Source organism: Nanorana parkeri, unplaced genomic scaffold (assembly GCF_000935625.1).
Source record: "Nanorana parkeri isolate BGI_ZX_2015 unplaced genomic scaffold, ASM93562v1 scaffold2716, whole genome shotgun sequence".
In the NCBI taxonomy this organism is placed as follows: Eukaryota; Metazoa; Chordata; class Amphibia; order Anura; family Dicroglossidae; genus Nanorana; species Nanorana parkeri.
In genome coordinates, this window is record NW_017308984.1 from 52,924 (window position 1) to 72,454 (window position 19,531).

A 19,531-nucleotide genomic window follows, 5' to 3' on the forward strand; every position below is an offset into this window, starting at 1 on the left:
AATAATGACTACCAACAGCTATAGAGAGCTACAATTCCCAGCAATACCATTATACAGCAATGCAGAACAGCATCAGCTTATAGAGGACTACAAATCCCAGCAATACATTACACAGCAATGCAGAATAAGATGAAGCTACATACTCTGTTGCTCTGGGTTCTCCACCTGATGTCTAAAGGGTCTCAGGTCGGCTGTGCGGGCTCTCACCAGGGGTCCAGAGAGTTTAATGGGTGTGTGTGTGTGTGTGTGTGTGTGCGTGCGTGCGCGCGCGCGCAGCAGAGGTGGCTGCCCAATTAGGCTCTCAGGTGGCCAATGCGGACCGCCAGGTGGTCAGTGCGGGCTCTCTGCTCCAAAACAAATGGCTCCAGTGATGGACTACTAGTGTGTATTGAGATTGTAGTCCATCACAGGAGCAAGCTTGGAGCGGTGGAAATAAGAAGAAAAAAAAGTGTGGTGTGCAATATAGTGAAATGGAAAGTTTAAAATTATACAGCAATCAATGCAAAATGGCACTGGCTATAGAGGACTACAAATCCCAGCAATACATTACCTCTATAAATGGTGGTATTCTGCATTTCGCTGTACAGGGGACTACAAATCCCAGCAATAATACATTATACAGCACAATGCAGAATACCACCAGCTATAGAGGACTACAAGTCCCAGCAATAGTACATTATAGCTGGTGGAATTCTGCATTGCGCTGTATAATGTATTATTGCTGGGATTTGTAGGTTAAGTTGGGGTTAGTCTTTAACACTTTGAGTGCTACTGCAGCCCCCTTAGCAATGTAATAGTACTACTTTTCTTATCTATTTATATTAGTTTTTTCTTTTAACTTTAACTCATACACTAGTAGTTTAACTCATATACTAACAGTTTTAATATACACCCTATCAGATTGATATATGATGCAAGTAAATAAAATAGCTCGGATAAATTTAAATGTAAAAGAATAGACAATCCCCTTTTTTTTGTTTTTGTTTTTTGTTGTTAAAGTAACACTCTTCCCTTCCCTAAACAACAACTCTCACCCTCCACCAATACACTTCTACCCCCCCAATCCACAATACAGAACCTTGAAACAACTACAACCCCCTCACCCCAATCACTTTCATACGACCTGTTCCTGATGCCAGTCACGTCTCCTTCTTACACAGCACCTTCTTACACACCCCCCTCCCCCACAAGCCGATCGGTCCCTCCGTCTGTCCCTCCGACCTCTAGTCTCCCTCAGCTCGGCTCCACGTCCTTCCGTCCCCGCCACCGGCGCTCGGCCGTCCCTGATGCCGACCTCCGGTCCCTCCGCTCTCCAGGCCCTTTGACTGATGTCCACCGTCCCTCTGGTCCATCCGTCTGTTCCTCCGATCCTCTGGTCCCTCTGACCCCCGGTCTCGGGTGCCGCCGCCTCGAGTACCCTGGGGTTAAGTTGGGGTTAGTCTTTAACACTTTGAGTGCTACTGCAGCCCCCTTAGCAATGTAATAGTACTACTTTTCTTATCTATTTATATTAGTTTTTTCTTTTAACTTTAACTCATACACTAGTAGTTTAACTCATATACTAACAGTTTTAATATACACCCTATCAGATTGATATATGATGCAAGTAAATAAAATAGCTCGGATAAATTTAAATGTAAAAGAATAGACAATCCCCTTTTTTTTGTTTTTGTTTTTTGTTGTTAAAGTAACACTCTTCCCTTCCCTAAACAACAACTCTCACCCTCCACCAATACACTTCTACCCCCCCAATCCACAATACAGAACCTTGAAACAACTACAACCCCCTCACCCCAATCACTTTCATACGACCTGTTCCTGATGCCAGTCACGTCTCCTTCTTACACAGCCTCCGTCCACACAGGCCGATCGGTCCCTCCGTCTGTCCCTCCGACCTCTGGTCTCCCTCAGCTCGGCTCCACGTCCTTCCGTCCCCGCCACCAGCGCTCGCCCGTCCCTGCTGCCGACCTCCGGTCCCTCCGCTCTCCAGGCCCTTTGACTGACGTCCACCGTCCCTCTGGTCCGTCCGTCTGTTTCTCCGATCCTCTGGTCCCGCCGACCTTCGATCCCGCTGACCCCCGGTGCCACCACCTCGAGTCCTCTGTACTGCTGGTCCCACCGATCTCCGTCCAGGCCGCTGTCCGTCTGGTCCTCCGGCTTGTCCCGCCGTCCTCCGACCTCTGGTCCCCCGGCTTGTCCCGCCGCCTCTCTCGGCGTCTCTAGTCACCCACGCTGCTGCGCGCACTTGCTCCCTCGATCTCATTGGCAGAAATCCTCCACAGCGCCACCCAGTGTTCGATCCCTGCTGATTAGCTGCTTCAGAAGTTTAGTTTACTGGCCAACAGTAATATTACTTTATTCTGACTTTCTCCACAGTGCAGATGGTATGATATACAGTACAGCGCAATATACCGTCAGCTATAGAGGAATACAAATCCCACCATCCCAGCAATACATTATAGAGCACCATGTGTGGGAAAGTGCAGTCTTCCAGCAACTTGCTTCTGAGCACTGTGCGTTGCCAGGCGAATAGCCCGCCGAACGCCCTGATAGTTTGTGTGTTCGGGGAATACGAACTAGCGATGTTTGAGTCAAACTCTTGTTCAACTCGAACATCAATCCCAACACTAGTGGAGAAGTACAACAAAACTATCATCTAGGAAACAATAGACATTTGGTCGGTCAGGTGCTTTGGTGCATGAGTATACTTTTCTAGCTTTTAACCTCTTGCCGTCCGCCCGTAGTAAAAAAACGGACGGACGGCACTGCAGCATCTGCGGGTTGCCGCCTCCAGACGGCAATTTTTTTCTGCTCGCGCGCGCCCCCTAGCGGGCAATTTTAAATTTCGGTAATTTTTTCTTAATATAGTAAAAAAATAAAACCCCCAGTGGTGAATAAATACCACCAAAAGAAAGCTCTATCTGTCCCCAAAAAAGGGTATAAAATTCATTTCAGTACAGCGCTGCATGACGGAATAAATGTCAGTTAAAGTACCGCAGCGCTGAATACTGAAAAATGGCCTGGATGGGAAGGGGGTTTAACACCGCGGATGTCAACTGGTTAATATACTGGTCCTGTCAAAAATTGTCACACTGTCACATGCGCCCCTTGAGAAGATTACAAACAAAATGGATGTGCTAACACACATTATGTAGGCATGATATGTGTTGGTATGATTGTCATTATCAGGAAGCCAATTAAGATGATGTGCACCTGGACCAAATGCATGTACACAGGAACGGTCTGAAAGAGGCTACAGGAGTTAAGTAGCACGGAGATGGGCTGAAGAATTTAAAAAAATGTGATAATAGTATTTTAACCACAAACATTCTATGGCACCTGTTAAAGTTTAAAAAACAAAATCTATTTTTTTCAGTATCTTTGGAATCAAGCCTCACACTACATAGTTTTCTTAAAGTTCAACTCTGACCTTGGGCTTCCTGCTTACCCCCCTACTTGCTCAGCTTTTCTTTACTTTTTTTTTCTCCAGGTGTCTTTAATCTGGTCTGGTCACATTACATGCCCTTCAGTGATGATCCAAAATGCTGCAGACAGCTGCACCACATAATGACGTGGTGCGGCTCATTGCAGCATTGTTGTCCAGGGTGAGGGTTGAAGCCATTATGCCTTGAACTCATAGGGAATTGGTTCATTGACACTGGCTGTCATTTAACCCAGAAAAGGAGCAGCAAAGTGCGGGTACAGAGGACAGTATTGCAGTATTAAAAGCTGCTGGCAATCATATTTATATGGGGTTCTTTTGCTGAAGCTGGAATTGGCCTTTAAGCAAATAGTTTTTGGCAAATCTGTTGCAAAGTTTTCCTGCCAGTAACAGCACTTCTTTTTGCTGGTTGATAACAGTGATTAGTCATTGTTTTCCAATTTGCACAGCAGACTGATGATGCTAAGTGACTGGCTTGCAATTAGCTGCAGCATTTTTATCTTGTCATGTGCGCTCCTTCAGTTGGCCTTGCCTATCAGATAGGCAGTCCAATGACCAACTAAAGCAGGCTGAGAATGTTGCTGGAAAAACGAAACAAACAATAGAGTGCCATGACCTAGCGCAATAACTGATGGCAGGGAGATAAAAAGACAAATAGATGGTGTGTTGCACTCACATTGTGTGGAAGTTTGTATATGTAAAATTGGACTTTCCTTGTGTGGGTGATCGGTCATGTGAAATCGGCAACTATGAGTATGAGGTGAAACCTGCCCTTCAGGTGGGAGGTGGGGAGGGGGGGAGAAGAAAAATCCCATCCCCAAACCTGCAGGGTGCAGTCGTGGTCATGGTGGTGGTCTATTCCTGGTGTGCTGTCAGTGCAGAGTGGCAGCTGGATCATGCTGGGTGAAATAGGTGGTCATTCAGTGACCTTTCATGGCAGGATGGCAGCTGGTGGAAATGATGTGAGGAGGATGGAGCCATGCGCGGAACAGCTTGGCATAGTCGCAGCTGGAAGGTGTTGGGGAACGCAGTAGCCGGCTCACTTCGTGGCGGTGAATGGGGGCAGCGGGGCAAGCTGGCCAAATTAAGCAGCAGCTGGAGGATGCTGATGGACGGTTAAGATGGAATAAAACGCAATTTTACCAAACTAAGACCTTGTTAACACTGGCTTCAGTTTGTATAAGATCAATCATCAATGTGTATGGCAAGCTTTTGCAAAACATTTCTATAGACCTCCATCTTGTTACTGTCAAACCTTGGAACAGTCTGTCCTAAAGACTAATACAAAGTGAACGTTGCTACTGGAAATGAATAAGGAAACACTTAAACACCATCTATTCTAAACTGACAACAGTTTTGCCTATCGGCTCCTAAATTGGCAGAGAATGGGCTTACAGATAAGTAGCCTTTAAAGTGCCACATATAAAAAAAAGGTATTCATGTTACTATGCTACATGGCAAACCAGAACTCTTTCAGGTAGCTGTCAGACAAATTTGATTTGTTCTGTGGTGTTGCCATAAGATAATCATCAAAGTCTTTGTAATCACATGTGCTCTTGCCTCATCTGCAATGAAGTGGCCTTCAGGGTGTAAAAAAAAAAAAGGGAGCATACTATGTGACGTATGCCTGGCCCAAACCCGCTGTACGTCAATCACACGTGACTATACACAGTTCTAAACCGAGCGTGGCGTCACAAGGACGTGGCGATACTATTCTTAGCTTCACCCTACACAAAGATTTCCCAGGTTGCGGTACACAATCTCGCGGTAACACTCCACAGTTAACCCTTTACCCACAAACGTTCGCTGCCACCACATGTTTTTTAACGGAAACACAGACCGTGCCGTGACAATTTAAAACACTTAAACAATGCCTATGATACCGCTGTCCTCTCAGACAGGATTCACTATACAGTAGTGCTCTTCACAGAGGCAAGGATACTTTAAGTTTGTATTTAAAGTGTAGAGATAAGCTTAACAATTTTTAAGATCGTCCTTTAATGAAAGAAACGGTGCAGAAAATATACAAAAAAAGATATTAATAAAAAGAGAACACACACACACACGAAAAGTATTGGGTCGCCTGCTTTTACACATGAACTTTAACCCCTTCATGACGGGAGACGTACACTGTACGTGACGAGTTATTTAAGGCTCTGTAGTGCCGGTAACCGCTGATTCTCAGTATTGAGGCATTAATTAATGAAATAGTTAAGCTTTTGTAAAAGCTTCTTTCTTTCATTAATGAAAGAATGAAGCCGTTACATGCAAATACGGGAGCGCTAAATAGCAATCCTGTATTTGACAGCTGAAAATAGCAGAGAAGTAGCAGAGTGACTTACCTGTCTGCTATTCGTTTTGACAGCTGGATAGCCTGATGTTTATGATACATTTCAGGCAAAGAGATACATTGTATCACTTCTGATCGTCTAGGCACGATCAAAGACCTTTAGGGCCTGTTCACACCATATGCAGTTGTGATGCAGTCCGTTTATTTTAACTGCTGCAGTCAAAATACATCCCAATGCTTTCCTATGGGCTTTCTTGTGCCTAATTCAGTCCGTTCAGATGCAGTCAGAAAAAGTACTGCTTGTCCTATTTTACCTGCATCTAACTGCACTAAACGCATCAAGGCGTATTGCAAATGCATGCAAACGCACTAAAACGCAACAGAATGCATACAAAAAAACAGAATTGATTGTGGCATCATCCAGGGACATGCAGGGGGGGGAAATGCGTCAAAAACGCATCACAATGCAACTGCGCAGGCGCACGCAGTTGTGATGCAGTTTCTGGTGTGAACTAACCCTTAGTGAGATCTGAATCTGACATGCTGTAAGGATCAGTCTCTAAGGTTATTATTAGCTGTTCCTAAGTTTGGAGCAGCCTAATAATAGCCAAAAGTTAAAAAAGTTAATTTATCAAGCAGTCCTAGTGACTGCTTCATGTAAACTGACAAAAATGTTTTTGTTTTTTTACAAAGTGTAAAAAATAAAGTGTAAAACAAAATTAGGAAAATAAAAATTATATATAAATATATCTTTTATACTATAATTATTATAAAACATGTCTAAAAAATAATAATCAAAAATTGTAAAAAAAAGTGTTTTCTTCTAGTTTTTTTCCTCATTTTTTTATATTTTATTCAAACTAAGTGAGGCGTTAGGTACACATGTTTGATATAATTATATAGCTCTATCTGTCCTCTAAAAAACAATATATAATATGTGTGGGTACATTTAGTAAGAAAGTATATTACTTCTGTGGAAGAATCACACAGCAAAAATGTGTGTCATTTATGAACAGAAACTGAAAACTAGCTCAGTCATGAAGGGGTTAATGGCATCCCAGTCTTTGTCCATAGGGTTCAATATTGAGTTGGCTCACCCATTGCCGCTATAACAGCTTCAACTCTTCTGGGAAGGCTGACCACAAGGTTTAGGAGTGTATCTATGGGAGTGTTTGACCATTCTTCCAGAAGGGCATTTGTGAGGTCAGGTACTGATGTTGGACCAGAAGGCCTGGCTTCGCAGTCTCCGCTCTAATTCATCCCAAAGATGCTCTATCGGGTTGAGGTCAGGACTCTGTGCAGGCCAGTCAAGTTCCTCCACCCCAAACTCACTCCATGTCTTTATGGACCTTGCTTTGTACACTGGTGCTCAGTCATTTTGGTTCAGGAAGGGGCCATCCCCAAACTGTTCCCACAAAGTTGGGAGCATGAAATTGTCAAAAATTTCTTGGTATGCCGATGCCTTAAGAGTTCCCTTCACTGGAACTAAGGGGCCAAGCCAAAACCCTGAAAAACAACCCTACACCATTATCCCCCCTCCACCAAACTTTACACTTGGCACAATGCAGTCAGGCAAGTACCGTTCTCCTGGCAACCGTAAAACCCAGACACATCCATCGGATTGCCAAACAGAGAAGCGTGATTCATCACTCCAGTGAACATGTCTCCATTTCTCTAGAGTCCAGTGGTGGCGTGCTTTACACCACTGCATCCGATGCTTTGCATTGCACTTGGTGATGTAAGGCTTGGATGCAGCTGCTCGGCCATGGAAACCCATTCCATGAAGTTCTATATGCACTGTTGTTGTGCCAATCTGAAGGTCACATGAAGTTTGGAGGTCTGTAACTATTGACTCTGCAGACAGTTGGCGACTTCTGCACACTGTGCGCTTCAGCATGCACTGACCCCGCTCTGTCATTTTACGTGGCCTACCACTTCATGGCTGAGTTGCTGTTGTTCCCAGTTGCTTCCACTTTGTTATAATACCACTAACAGATGACTGTGGAATATTTAGTAGCAAGGAAATTTCACAGAACACCTGAATCCAATGATTTGGATATCTCTATATATATAGATATATATCTATCTATAACAGTAAAATAAAAGGGAATAAGGTGAAGTTTTTATGAGTTTTGACAGCGTTCAAAGAGCAAAAGAGAAGTGTGAAGGGCTCTTCTTCAAGCAAGCTTTTAGCAGATGATGTCCAGAGGTTAAAGGGGAACTCTTCTGTGATGTTAAGATGTCTTGATGTTGCTGGAGTTCCTTTCTTGATGTTTAGTTATGTAGTATTTGAGGTTGAATAAAGACATAAGTCCATCAAGTCCAACCTATTGTGTGTGTGTATGTGTTGTGATATTGGGGAGCTCACAGAGCACTCGCACAGGCTTTTCCATTAACAAAACGTCTTTATTTTCTGTTCAAAAGGCAGACAGTAAAGGAAGTCCAACATAAATAGCTTGCTGCAGCATATAACAGATATGGGCTCACCAATGCTCACCCTTCACAGGTTATCCTGTTCAGTGTCCCAGTCCCAGGACCTTACTGTTTTCCTCAACAGGATCTCTTCAGGAATACAACCTGGCAGAGAGACCTGGCTGACTATATTGCCAAAAGACACCCTGGCATTGCCACGCACTGCCACAGTGTGTATAGGTCCATGAGTGTTCTCATTCCTAAGAGTACCTGTACCCGTGTACATTACGGTCTCTCAGGAAGTCGTCCAAAAGCTTCTTGAATGATTCCAGACTATTCGCAGAAATCACTGCTTCAGGCAGCGAGTTCCAGACCCTAACCATGCGAACTGAGAAGAACCCCCTTCGCCCCTTGTGTTTGAATTTTTTTTCTACCAGTTTTAGGTGGTGGCCTCTAGTCTTTGTTACGGAATTAATCTTAAAGAGTTTGTTGCTAATGTTGCTATGACTATTGAACATTTTGTACATGAAAATCATGTCCCCACTTAATCTCCTTACTTCCAACGTAAACATGTTTAACTTTAGTAGCCTTGTCTCATAGTTCTGGTCCTCCATCCCCTTTGAGTTTGGTCGCCCTCCGCTGGACTTTCTCCAGTTCAAGGACATCCTTTCTGTGTACCGGTGCCCAAAACTGCACCGCATACTCCAGGTGGAGCCGAACCATTGATGTGTAAAGTGGCAAAATGATAGACCTATCCCTGCAAAACATTCCCTGCAGGACAGGATTCTACTAGCTTTGCTTACAGCAACCTGACACTGTAATCTATTCAGTTTATGGTCTACAATGATCCCCAAATCTTTCTCCATTTCCGACTTCCCTAGTGGCATACCCATAATTGTATAACCCATTTGCCTATTTTTGCTCCCAAAGTGCATAACTTTGCATTTATCGACATTAAACCTCATCTGCCACATAGTTGCCCACTCCCTTATTTTATCCAGGTCCTCCTGCAATGTTACACTATCTTGATCTGTTTCTATTACCCTCCCAATTTTGGTATCGTCAGCAAACACTGAGATATTGCTGTTTATTCCGTCCCCGATGTCGTTAATAAACAGGTTGAAAAGCATGGGTCCCAGCACAGAACCCTAAGGCACACCGCTAATGACACTAGCACAGTCTGAAAGGGCACCATTTATTGAGACTCTCTGTTTCAAAACAAGAGCTTACTCTATCTGCCTTGCAGCATCTTTTCTTAGCCCTCTAGGGCAGTGGTCCCCAACCTCTGGGCCGCGGACCGGTAACGGTCCGTGGATCAAATGATACCGGGCCGCGGGGCCCCGCACTGCCGACGGGCTTCACAGTGAGGGGGCGGGTCCTGTGACTCACCTCCCCTCCCGGCCGCGTCCATAGTAACAGGCGGCGGGAGAGGAGGTGAGTCACAGGAGACGTGTGTGTCACAAGCCCCGCCCCCTGCAGTGAGTGCACACAACTCCCTGGCTGGGTATGTCCGAGGGCGGGAGGGGGGAGAGGAGGCAGCAGCAGCTGGGTACAGATATGTCGGTCGATATATGGATGGGGAGTTTGTAGAGGGGGGAGAAATATCTGGATAGGGGGGTTATAGAGGGGTAACAGATACGTGGTTGGGAGGTAGAGGAGTAATAGATATCTGGATGGGGGTGGGGAGTGAGTAGAGGGATAAGGCCTCATTCACACACGAATCGGCCTGCACGTACAGCTCTGTGCTGCGTGCGGGGCCGTACCAAGTAGCTGCCGGGAAGGACAGGTGCTGCGTGTGATTAGAACGCAGCCCCCGTCCTTCTCTATGGGGCTACGCGGCCGTACGCCCCCCTACGCTCACCTCATTTGCAGGTCCGTAGGGGTGCGGGTGATCGTATCCATACGCCGCCGGAATGGAACATGTATGCGTCCCGGCCAGAAAACCCGCACCCCTACGGACCTGCAAATGAGGTGAGCGTAGGGGGGCGTACGGCCGCGTAGCCCCATAGAGAAGGACGGGGGCTGCGTTCTAATCACACGCAGCACCTGTCCTTCCCGGCAGCTACTTGGTACGGCCCCGCACGCAGCACGGAGCTGTACGTGCAGGCCGATTCGTGTGTGAATGAGGCCTAATAGATATGTGGATGGGGGGTTGTAAAGGGGTCATAGATATGTGGCGGGGGGGGGGGGGATAGTAGTTGTGTACAGCTATTTCATGCTTTTTCTTGTAATTAGACAAGTGGATTATAATGGGGAATATTACACTGTAATGTTCCCTATTATAATCTATTTCTCTGATTAAATGATTACAGGTAGGCATGTGATCTATCAAAGTTTGAGACTACGTTAGAATGTGTGACCAGTGACGTGGTCACACATTTTAACGTAATCTCGCCCAGTTTTTCGGTGGTGGAATAGGTGAAGAATTCCAACGCTTTCATTTTTTGGTGTAACTGTATTTTATTTTGAAGGCATGTTTAAATACAATTAAATTAAAATTATTAAATCAAAACAATCTAAAATATAAACAATCAACGTCCCCCCCTCAGCGGGCCACGGTAAAATTATCAAACGTTGACCGGTCCGCGGCGATAAAAAGGTTGGGGAGCACTGCTCTAGGGGGTGTCACGGAGCCGGCCCCTAGGGCAGTGCTGGGGATGGAAAGCAGGAGGAGGATGAACCTTTATTTCACACTATCACCGCCCAATTCCAAATTATGAAATGGAGTTGATATTGTAACTCAGGTTTATGACCTTTGGGCGAATCCTGGGTCAACTGGGTCATTACCTCTACCCGACCTGGTTGTTTTTATATACTTATCCACTGGTGACAGATGAATGCCTGGTTGCATACCTTTAATTAGGGCCGCCATAAAAGGTTTAGAGGTGATTTGGGACTCTCACTTGTGCTGGGGGCAATAAAGATCACAGGCCAGATAAGCAGATATCTGTTCTGTGGAATGTGGAGGGACCTGGCAATTGACTAAATGAAGGGCCTGCATTTGCTCCGAACTGGGGGACAAGAGAATGCTATTTTTAATATGCAGACTCAAACCCCATAATCGTCACTACTGTAGTAATTAGAAGGATGTGTGCCCTAAATTATGCGATTGGAGTCATTGATGTATGTGACATTAAAATTGATGCCTTCTGTGCAAGTCATAAACAAGGCACACTAGCTTGACACTAGTTCACAGTAGCTGCAAGGTAAATGCAGCATTTTACTATATAGCTAGTGTCTGCTAGGTGGGAGTGTTAAACGCCTCCAGTCTAAACACTCCATTCATGTCTCTATACGGCAGTGCTTTACAATGCACTGCGTTGACCTATGGTGGCATCTAGTGTGCTGTGGAAAAATGTAGGGTTTCTGCAGTTTACCACAGCTCACTGTACACACATCACACATGCATTGTGGTGCAAATAGGATTCACGGATTCACCCGGACAGTCCGGGTTTTGAATGCTGTGTCTGGGTTTCATGGCAGCAGAAACCCGGACACAAGAGGTCAGGCAGACAGGGGCAATCAAAATTAAGATAGGAGCTACTGGCCCCCCATTGAAAATAGTCTCAACTGTGATATTTACATATTAATGGTTGGTGCTATTTACATATGAATAAGCCACAACTCATTCTCCCCCCAAAAAATATCTGTGCCTCGTTAGAGTGCTCGGGTTACTCTTGAAGAAAAGGTGGCAACCCTAGGTGCAGATAGGACATGTTGGAAACTTTTGTTTTCTTTATGTCCTAGGGGTGACTGGCGGTCTGGCGCACAGGCGAATTGGCCCTTAGCATGTGGGCTGGTGTTCACTGCGTGGCACTGTTGTGTAGAACAAGGCAGTAGGCACTGTTTACTTTTTTTTGTTTGTTTTATCTTTATTGGCAGTGTACAAAGTGTACATCCCATTCAGATGCACTGTGCTGCCATCCATTTGTTTTCTATATGCCCCATTCACACACTGGTGCAGGGATGTGCGGTAAAGTCAGTGACAGGTAAGGCCCTGCCCCAGTCACCAAGTTATGTGTTCATCTGCCGGCAACCGAATGTAACAGGAGGCAGGTAGGAGGGGAAACTGCTCTGCCTGTGGGGTGTGGGAGGGAGGAGACAGGGAGAAGCTTACTTGTCCCTTACTTGCTTGTCACTGATGAGGCATATACATGGATGCTGTCAGTGGTTTTTTGATTGGACGGTTTGGACCAATGGCACTTTGCCACTGGCCAAAACCATCCACAGAGCTCAAGCCTCTGACTCCACGTCAGAGCCGTGTTGTAGCTCTTACCTCCTTGTGCTAGGTTACACACAACAGCCGTAAAGTCTGCTGCTGTGCAACCTAACATAGTTGGCAAAAGCTGGATGACGTTGGATGTAATTAACAGGCAGCGCTCTGTCCATGACAGGTTACACAGTAGGGTTGCCACCTGTCCTGGATTCACCCGGACAGGTTTTGAACACTGTGCCCAGGTTTCATGGCAGCTGAAACCCGGACACATGATGTCAGGCAGATAGGGGCAACCAAAATTAAGGTAGGGGCCACTAACAGTGAGGACGCTTTCGCCATTGTGTATCCTGTTAGAAGCCAATCTGAATGAAGAAATAAAAGCTGTCAGCTTTAGTCTTGAAGCTGACAGCTTTTTCTTTCATAGTTCACCTGCCTCCCCCGACTGCATGTCCCTGCACTGGTGTGATGTGCTATCCAGGAAAAAGAAAAAAAACACGTAGCATATTTCTGCAGCACACTAGATGGCACCAAAGGCCACCAATACTGCGTTGTGGTGCAGAGACCTTGAGAGTATATTTTGTACACTGCCAATAAAGTTCTTTAAAAAAAAACCGGAAACATTGCCTTGTGTTGTAACACTGCTGGCACCTAGTGAAAATTAAGCGGCACGGCAAAACCATTGCGTTTAACATGCAGCTAAGGTTTTTATTATATTAAGCCATACGCGAAGTTAGCAATGCGAGATGGGAATTTACGGCAAGCAATCCAGCAGTTTACATGAACGGCGCTAGTACACACACTAGATTGTATCAAGGACCTTCCTAGTCAAGCTGGCGTTCTTCGAAGTCAGCCCTTTGTTAGGGTCCTTCGAGGCCACGCCCCCGTCGTTTCCTTTTGTTTTCCCCTCCCCCGGCAAAAAAAAAAGAAAATCAATATGGCTGGGGCCTGGATGTGCCAGTGACACAATACGATAGGATTTATAATGCTGAAGAGTACTGGATATTTTCGGGGAGTCGAGTGTCCTTTCAGGGAGAGTTGCCGGCGTCCTCACTGTCACTTTAGACACCGAGGAAGAGGTGCCCCGAATATTGGAGGAGAGGCCCGGAATGGGGCAGGTGAGAGCTGCTGGATACAATGTAGCAGAACAGTACTTCAGTAGTTTTGGGGTTCACAAGGCTTTGTGTGGAACACTGATATGTTTGTTCTGACAATGCTGGCCATGGAACAACCACTGTTTTAGCTTGTACTGACTTTGTTTAAATGATTTCTATATGTGGCTGCTCTTTGCGTGTTCACACTTGAGCGGTTTGTCGCCCAATTTTCGAAGTGCAACACCACTCTAGATGAAGAATCTCAGTATTATTATACAGGATGTATATAGCGCCAACAGTGTGTGCAGCGCTTTACAATATAAGGAAGACATTACAATACAAATCAAAACAAGATGGTAAGGAGGGCCCTGCTCATAAGAGCTTACAATCTACAATTCTTGATGGGCCTGTTAACACTGGATTATTGTGTTGCCGGTTGTGTGAAGCTTCAAAAAGTACATGAGCTTTGCTTGGTGCTGAATTGTGTGTTTCTGGCCCCATGGACTAATGGGCAAGTTTGAAAAGCATGCGGGTTTATATGTGGTTTTTTTTTTATGTGCTCCAAATTAAAGGTCTATGGAGGCAAAAATACAAAATCCCTCTGTATTATCAGTCATGTGTATAGCTGTGCAAGATTGAACACGTGTTTAAATGCAGTAATATGCACCCAGCTCCCATTCACAGTACAGGCAGCCCCCGGGTTACGAACAAGATAGGGTCTGTAGGTTTGTTCCTAAAGAGAACTATGGGGTAAGTGTTTTTTTTCCCCATAGTTCTCCTAAGGGTCACGGGAGGACCCAAAGCTCAGTATACCTCACGCTACAGCTCGCGGTATACTGAGACCGTCGCAGCCGGGACGTATCCCGACATTACTGTCGAGATCCACTCAGCTGCGTGATTGACAGCTGGCTCTGCCTATCTAGAGGCAGAGCCAGCTGTACCCGCCCCCTCTCCTGTCTTTTCCGCCAGTCAGCGCTGGGGGATCGGAGCAGGGAGGGGGGCCAATCTCTGCAGACCGCCGGGACAGATCTTGACAATGCTGTCGAGATCCACCCAGCTGCGTGAAAGACAGCTGGCTCTGCCTATCTCTGCCAGCTGTACCCGCCCCCTCCTCTGTCCGTTCCTCCCCCCTTTCTCCAGTCGGTGCTGGAGGATCAGAGTGGGGAGGGGGAAATCCCTGTGGGGAGCCGTGACTGACAGTCACTGCTCTCTGCAGGGAGATGGTCGAGAAGTGAACGAGTGACAGTATGTGTTCGCTCACTTCCCGATCTATTGAGCCGACGTGTGACAGTTTCATTGTCATACGTCGGCTCGAACTATGAGGTTGAGTGAAAATCACTCAACTCCATAGTTCTCCTTTTTAAGTTGAATTTGTATGTAAGTTGCAACAGGTACATTTTGTAAGGGCTTGTTCACACCAAATGCAGACCAGATCTGCATGAGTTTCTGCACACACGGTGCAGTGGGTTGTGCCGGGTTTTTTTGCCGCGTTTTTGATGTTTTCCGGCCCGTTTTTGTAAAAATGATTTGTAAAAAAGAATAAAAAAAAAAAACATTTTAACCACTTGCCGTCCGCCCGTAGTAAAAAAACGGACGGACGGATCCAGGGCGTTTGCATGCGTTTCTGATGCATTTGCATGCATTCCAGAGGTAAAATATTTTTTGCTGCAGTTTTTTTTTACATGCTCTGGAACTGAACACTGCGGTGTGGACTAGAGCCCAAAATACCATTGGAATACATTGGACGCAGTTTTGATCCGGTCTGTAACTGCTCTGCTCCTGGAACGCGCTTTGTGTGAACAAGGCCTTAGTGTAACTCCAGTCAAATTTTTTTTTTTAGTTTTGGATAGCATAGGGAAGGGTTAACCCCCTGTAACGTTTTTTTTTTTTTTTTGCTCTGTGTGTGTCCCTGTTCAGAAGATTTCACCTCGTTTTCTGTCCCTGCAACAATTGGATTTTGAAAATTGGAAACAAGGATTGGTGATAAAGCTTCAGTGGAGACACCTTTTTCCCATGATAACTCTTACAGGAGTGAATTTCCCTTCCTAGGGGTAGATTTCCTCTCACTTCCGGTAGTCTCAAGGACAGGAAGTGAGAAATAAATCTTCCTAATGAGGATACAGACGGCAGTTAAAACCTCACAGTGACCCGGAAGAGGAGGTGGGCACCCCTTGTCTGCACAACTAACAAGAGCCAACTTCCTGTAATGTACATACAGTACTACGAACCAAACCCAAAAAGGCGGGCACTCCTCGTCAGCGTGGTAGCATTAAAACGACTGAAATACTGTGCGGTACACTTTGGCTGCAGCCTGGGACTCCCTGCTGTTTGTTTTTGTTTTAATATAAATTCTTTTATTTAACCTTTTTCAACCGTTTAACATGAATATACATAGACATAAATTGAAACAATAGTGGGTTAAAGGACAGGAGAAAAGAAAAAGAAAGGAAAAAAAAAAAGGGGAAAAACCTACTCGTACAAAGGGATAAGACACAGTAGCGACCTCGATCCAAGTTGGCATTCGTATCATAGCGAGTCCCCCAGGCCTGCTGTTTGTTTGTAAGTAAGTAGGTTTGTAAGTAGGGGTCGTATGTAAGTCGGGTGTTTGTAACTCGGAGACTGCCTGTAGTCGCGTGTGTGCAAAATTGAGCGTTCACACAATGTGCAAAAAGCATGTGTTGTGCTTGCAGTGGCATTATTTGTTGCTGTGGCTCTTACCTCTTTGTGTTACGTTACACACAGCAGCAGCAAGGATGCTTTCCCTGTTGTGGATCCTGTTAGAAGCCAATCTGAATGACAAAATAAAAGCTGTCCGCTTCAGTCTTGGCAAGCAAGAGATTCCTATCAATGCGCAAAGCTTGCAGTCCAAACTCCTGCACGAGCGTCTTTGCTGCGTGTAGGGCAACCTATTGAAATAAATGGGCACTGACGCATGACAAAATGCGTATTGTGCATGGAGCCTTAGAAAGTTGCATCTAATAGTTTCTTTATGGGTTTGTTCACGTGTTGTTCAGCTGCAGCCAGTTTACCTGCAATTCAGAAAAAGAAAAGTCTGGTGCGTCTAGGGTCTAGACGTAGGAACATCGAGACACAGTAAAAATTGATCGGGGATGCATGAAAGTTGTTTATACTTTCCAGATGCCTTTTCCTGTGTAGAAAATCTAAACGCAACAGTGTGAATGAGACCTAAGGCAAGGGGCATGAGTGTGATGATCACAATCACGTGAGTGGTCCGATCGCGTCTTCTTTTCAGTTTTTCAGCATTACCTGATTGGATGCTCTATGCAAGTCTATGGGCAGGCGTGTGTAAACGGATGAGTGTCCGTTTACACCTGGTTAGCCCCAGTTCTAGCTAGATCTGTAAAAACAAACGGATCAGATCGTGCCGGACTGGGGGTAATCAGATGTCTGTTTACTTTTTATTCCCTATAGACACGCATGGGATCCGGAAGTTTCAGTGTTTACTGTACGGACACTGCTGTGATCAGGAGAGCATCTGTTGACAGATCAGTGAAATTAAGCAAAGACACCCCATGTACTTACCCTACCTTAACTGCTTCTCAGATCCTCGCTGTTCTGCATCGATGGCTGAAAGTGGCTGTATTGGTGACACAGGGGAGCAGTGATGTTATTCCGCTGGCCATGTGGCAGTGAGGGAAAAAATTATTCACCATATTACGCATAGAGGAGCCACTCACCTTGAGCAGTATGCATATCTTCAGGTGGCAGTGCTTAGGCCTTTAATAACCTATACCAAAAAAACACAAATAGTGTAGCGCTTAAAACAATTACAAAGTGTAAAAACATTTATCTGCCAATACTGTGACATTTGCCTTACATACACATTTACAGGGTTATTCACAAAAGGGTGAAGAGTTTGGAGAAGGCAGGAGAAGTGGACAATCTAGGACGGGCAGGTCACAATCAGGCATCGACCTCTAAACAGGCATATTAGACCGCTCGATCGCAGGGGCCTCTCGGGGTCCTAGCGAGGAGGAAGCAGCCGTCTAATGTGCCTGTTTAGAGGCCGGCGTCGCTGCCTGATTGCGTCCAGCCCGGATCGCGTACCGAGGCGATGCGGGATGGTCGGATCTATTTGCATTGGGGGTTCCTGAACCTGGGCTCCCGTGCCAGCAGAGAGGGCCCCGCGTGCCCTCCCTGGCTCGCGTGCCATAGGTTTCCCCACCACTGATCTAGGACAACATAGCTGATATGGAAAAATTCCCCAATGCTGCTCACTTTTCAGTTCAGCTATGTTGTCCTAGATTGTTCACTTCTCCTGCCTTCTCCAAACTCCTCACCCTTTTGTGAATAACCCTGACAGTCTCATTAAGTGCTCTTTATTATCAGTGTCCGTGTATCCAATCCATCAGTGTCCGTGTATCCAAGTAAACGTATGATTATCCATAACACCGCTGGAGTTGAAGGCCTATGAAAAACCATAGTCTGATCTTGTCCACCTTTTTACATATGACCCTGATGAAGTCAATTAGACGTAACGCTTTACAACATCACACCCAGATGCAGTGCAGAGCAGTCGGAGCTGTGTAGCGAGACCAGCCGGGGCTTTGGTGTTATTGCTGGTGCATAAACTTTTGACCATCGCCAGGGTTGAGGGATTTTGGATTGAGATAGTATTTTAGTGATGGTCATATGTAAAAGGTGGACAAGATCACTTTATGTTGTTTCATAGGCCTTCTACTCCAGTGGTGTTATTTTCACCGAGTGGTGGTGTGGATAATCAGAAGTTTACTTTGGTGGATTGGATACACGGATACCGATCATAAAGAGCACTTAAAGGAGAACTATGAGGTGAGTGAAAATAACTCATCCTCCTAGTTCGAGCCGACGTGTGACAATGAAACTGTCGGCTCAATAGATCAGGAAGTGAGCAAACGCATACAGTCGCTCGCTCACTTCTCGATCATCCCCCTACAGAGAGCCGTGACTGTCAGTCATGGCTCCCCGCAGGGATTCCCCCCTCCCTGCCCCGATCCTCCAGTGCTGACTGAAGGAACGGACGGGGGAGGGGGCGGGTACAGCTGGCTCTGCCTCTAGATACGCAGAGCCCGCTGTCACTCACGCAGCTGGGTGGATCTCAACAGCAATGTCGGGATCCGTCCCGGCTGTGGCGGTCTCCGTATACCGCGAGCTATAGCTCGCGATATACTGAGCTTTGGGTCACAGGAGGGCGCTAGCTTATGTCCTCCGGTGACCCTTAAGAGAACTATGGGGAAAAACACTTACCCCATAGTTCTCCCTTGAATGAGACTGCGTGTTATTTAAAGCAAATGTCACCGTATTGGCAGAGGAGTGTTTTTACACTTTGTAATTGTTTTAACACTCTTGTTCCACACTCTTTTTTGTTATAAATTATATTTATAATATTTTTCACACAAAGATCTACATTTCAGACCTTTTACGTGACTAACAAACGATTAACAATAAAACACAAACTAACATGATCTCATAAATACCAACATTAAGACAAAAACATATCATAACATTGATTTAATCTCTTCTGACCTCCATGTTTTTCCCACTAGTCGCAGCCTAGTCTGTATCTGTATAGTGCTAACTCTTCTATTTTCTTCTTAGTATGAGTTATATATTACAATTTGCTTTTATATTTAACTACCTATTATATTTAGTTTTAGTTTTTCAAGTCTTTACAATTCAGTGAGTTAGTGTCTATCGTTATTTATTGCTTTACGAGCCCAATATTCTGTGCACCCCTCATATTGTGGTACAATACAAAATAAGCATCTTATACTAATCAAAATGTGATAAAGTGTATCTTTATATAAGTACTATAAATTAGGTTCAGTGGTTTAGTATCATAGGTTAATCACTGCCCTATGAACCTAATATACTGTGCATCTCCCGCCCTATATCGTAATACAAAACCAACATCCCTTACCAGTCAAGGGGTAGTAATATACATCTATATATAAATTATTATTACGTGTGTCCTGTTATATCCTTAATTCTTATCAAAATAACCCCAAGCGTCAAAGAGTAAACTGCATAAAATAGTGCAACTCAGTACATCCTACCCTTCCTCCCCCCCTGCTCCCCCC

The 19,531-nt window shown here is 45.3% G+C and overlaps 1 protein-coding gene across 1 annotated transcript in view; it reads left to right on the plus strand.

The window, feature by feature from the left end:
• Nucleotides 1-13,276: 13,276 nt before the first annotated feature.
• The window catches only part of LOC108802204 (RNA exonuclease 1 homolog), a gene marked incomplete at its 3' end in the record, with an annotated part of 45,888 nt that continues 39,633 nt past the window's right edge, over nucleotides 13,277-19,531 (plus strand). The window contains exon 1 of the mRNA XM_018574072.1: nucleotides 13,277-13,475. Coding sequence (XP_018429574.1) covers nucleotides 13,343-13,475 — 133 coding nt within the window. The remainder of the gene's footprint in view (nucleotides 13,476-19,531) is intronic.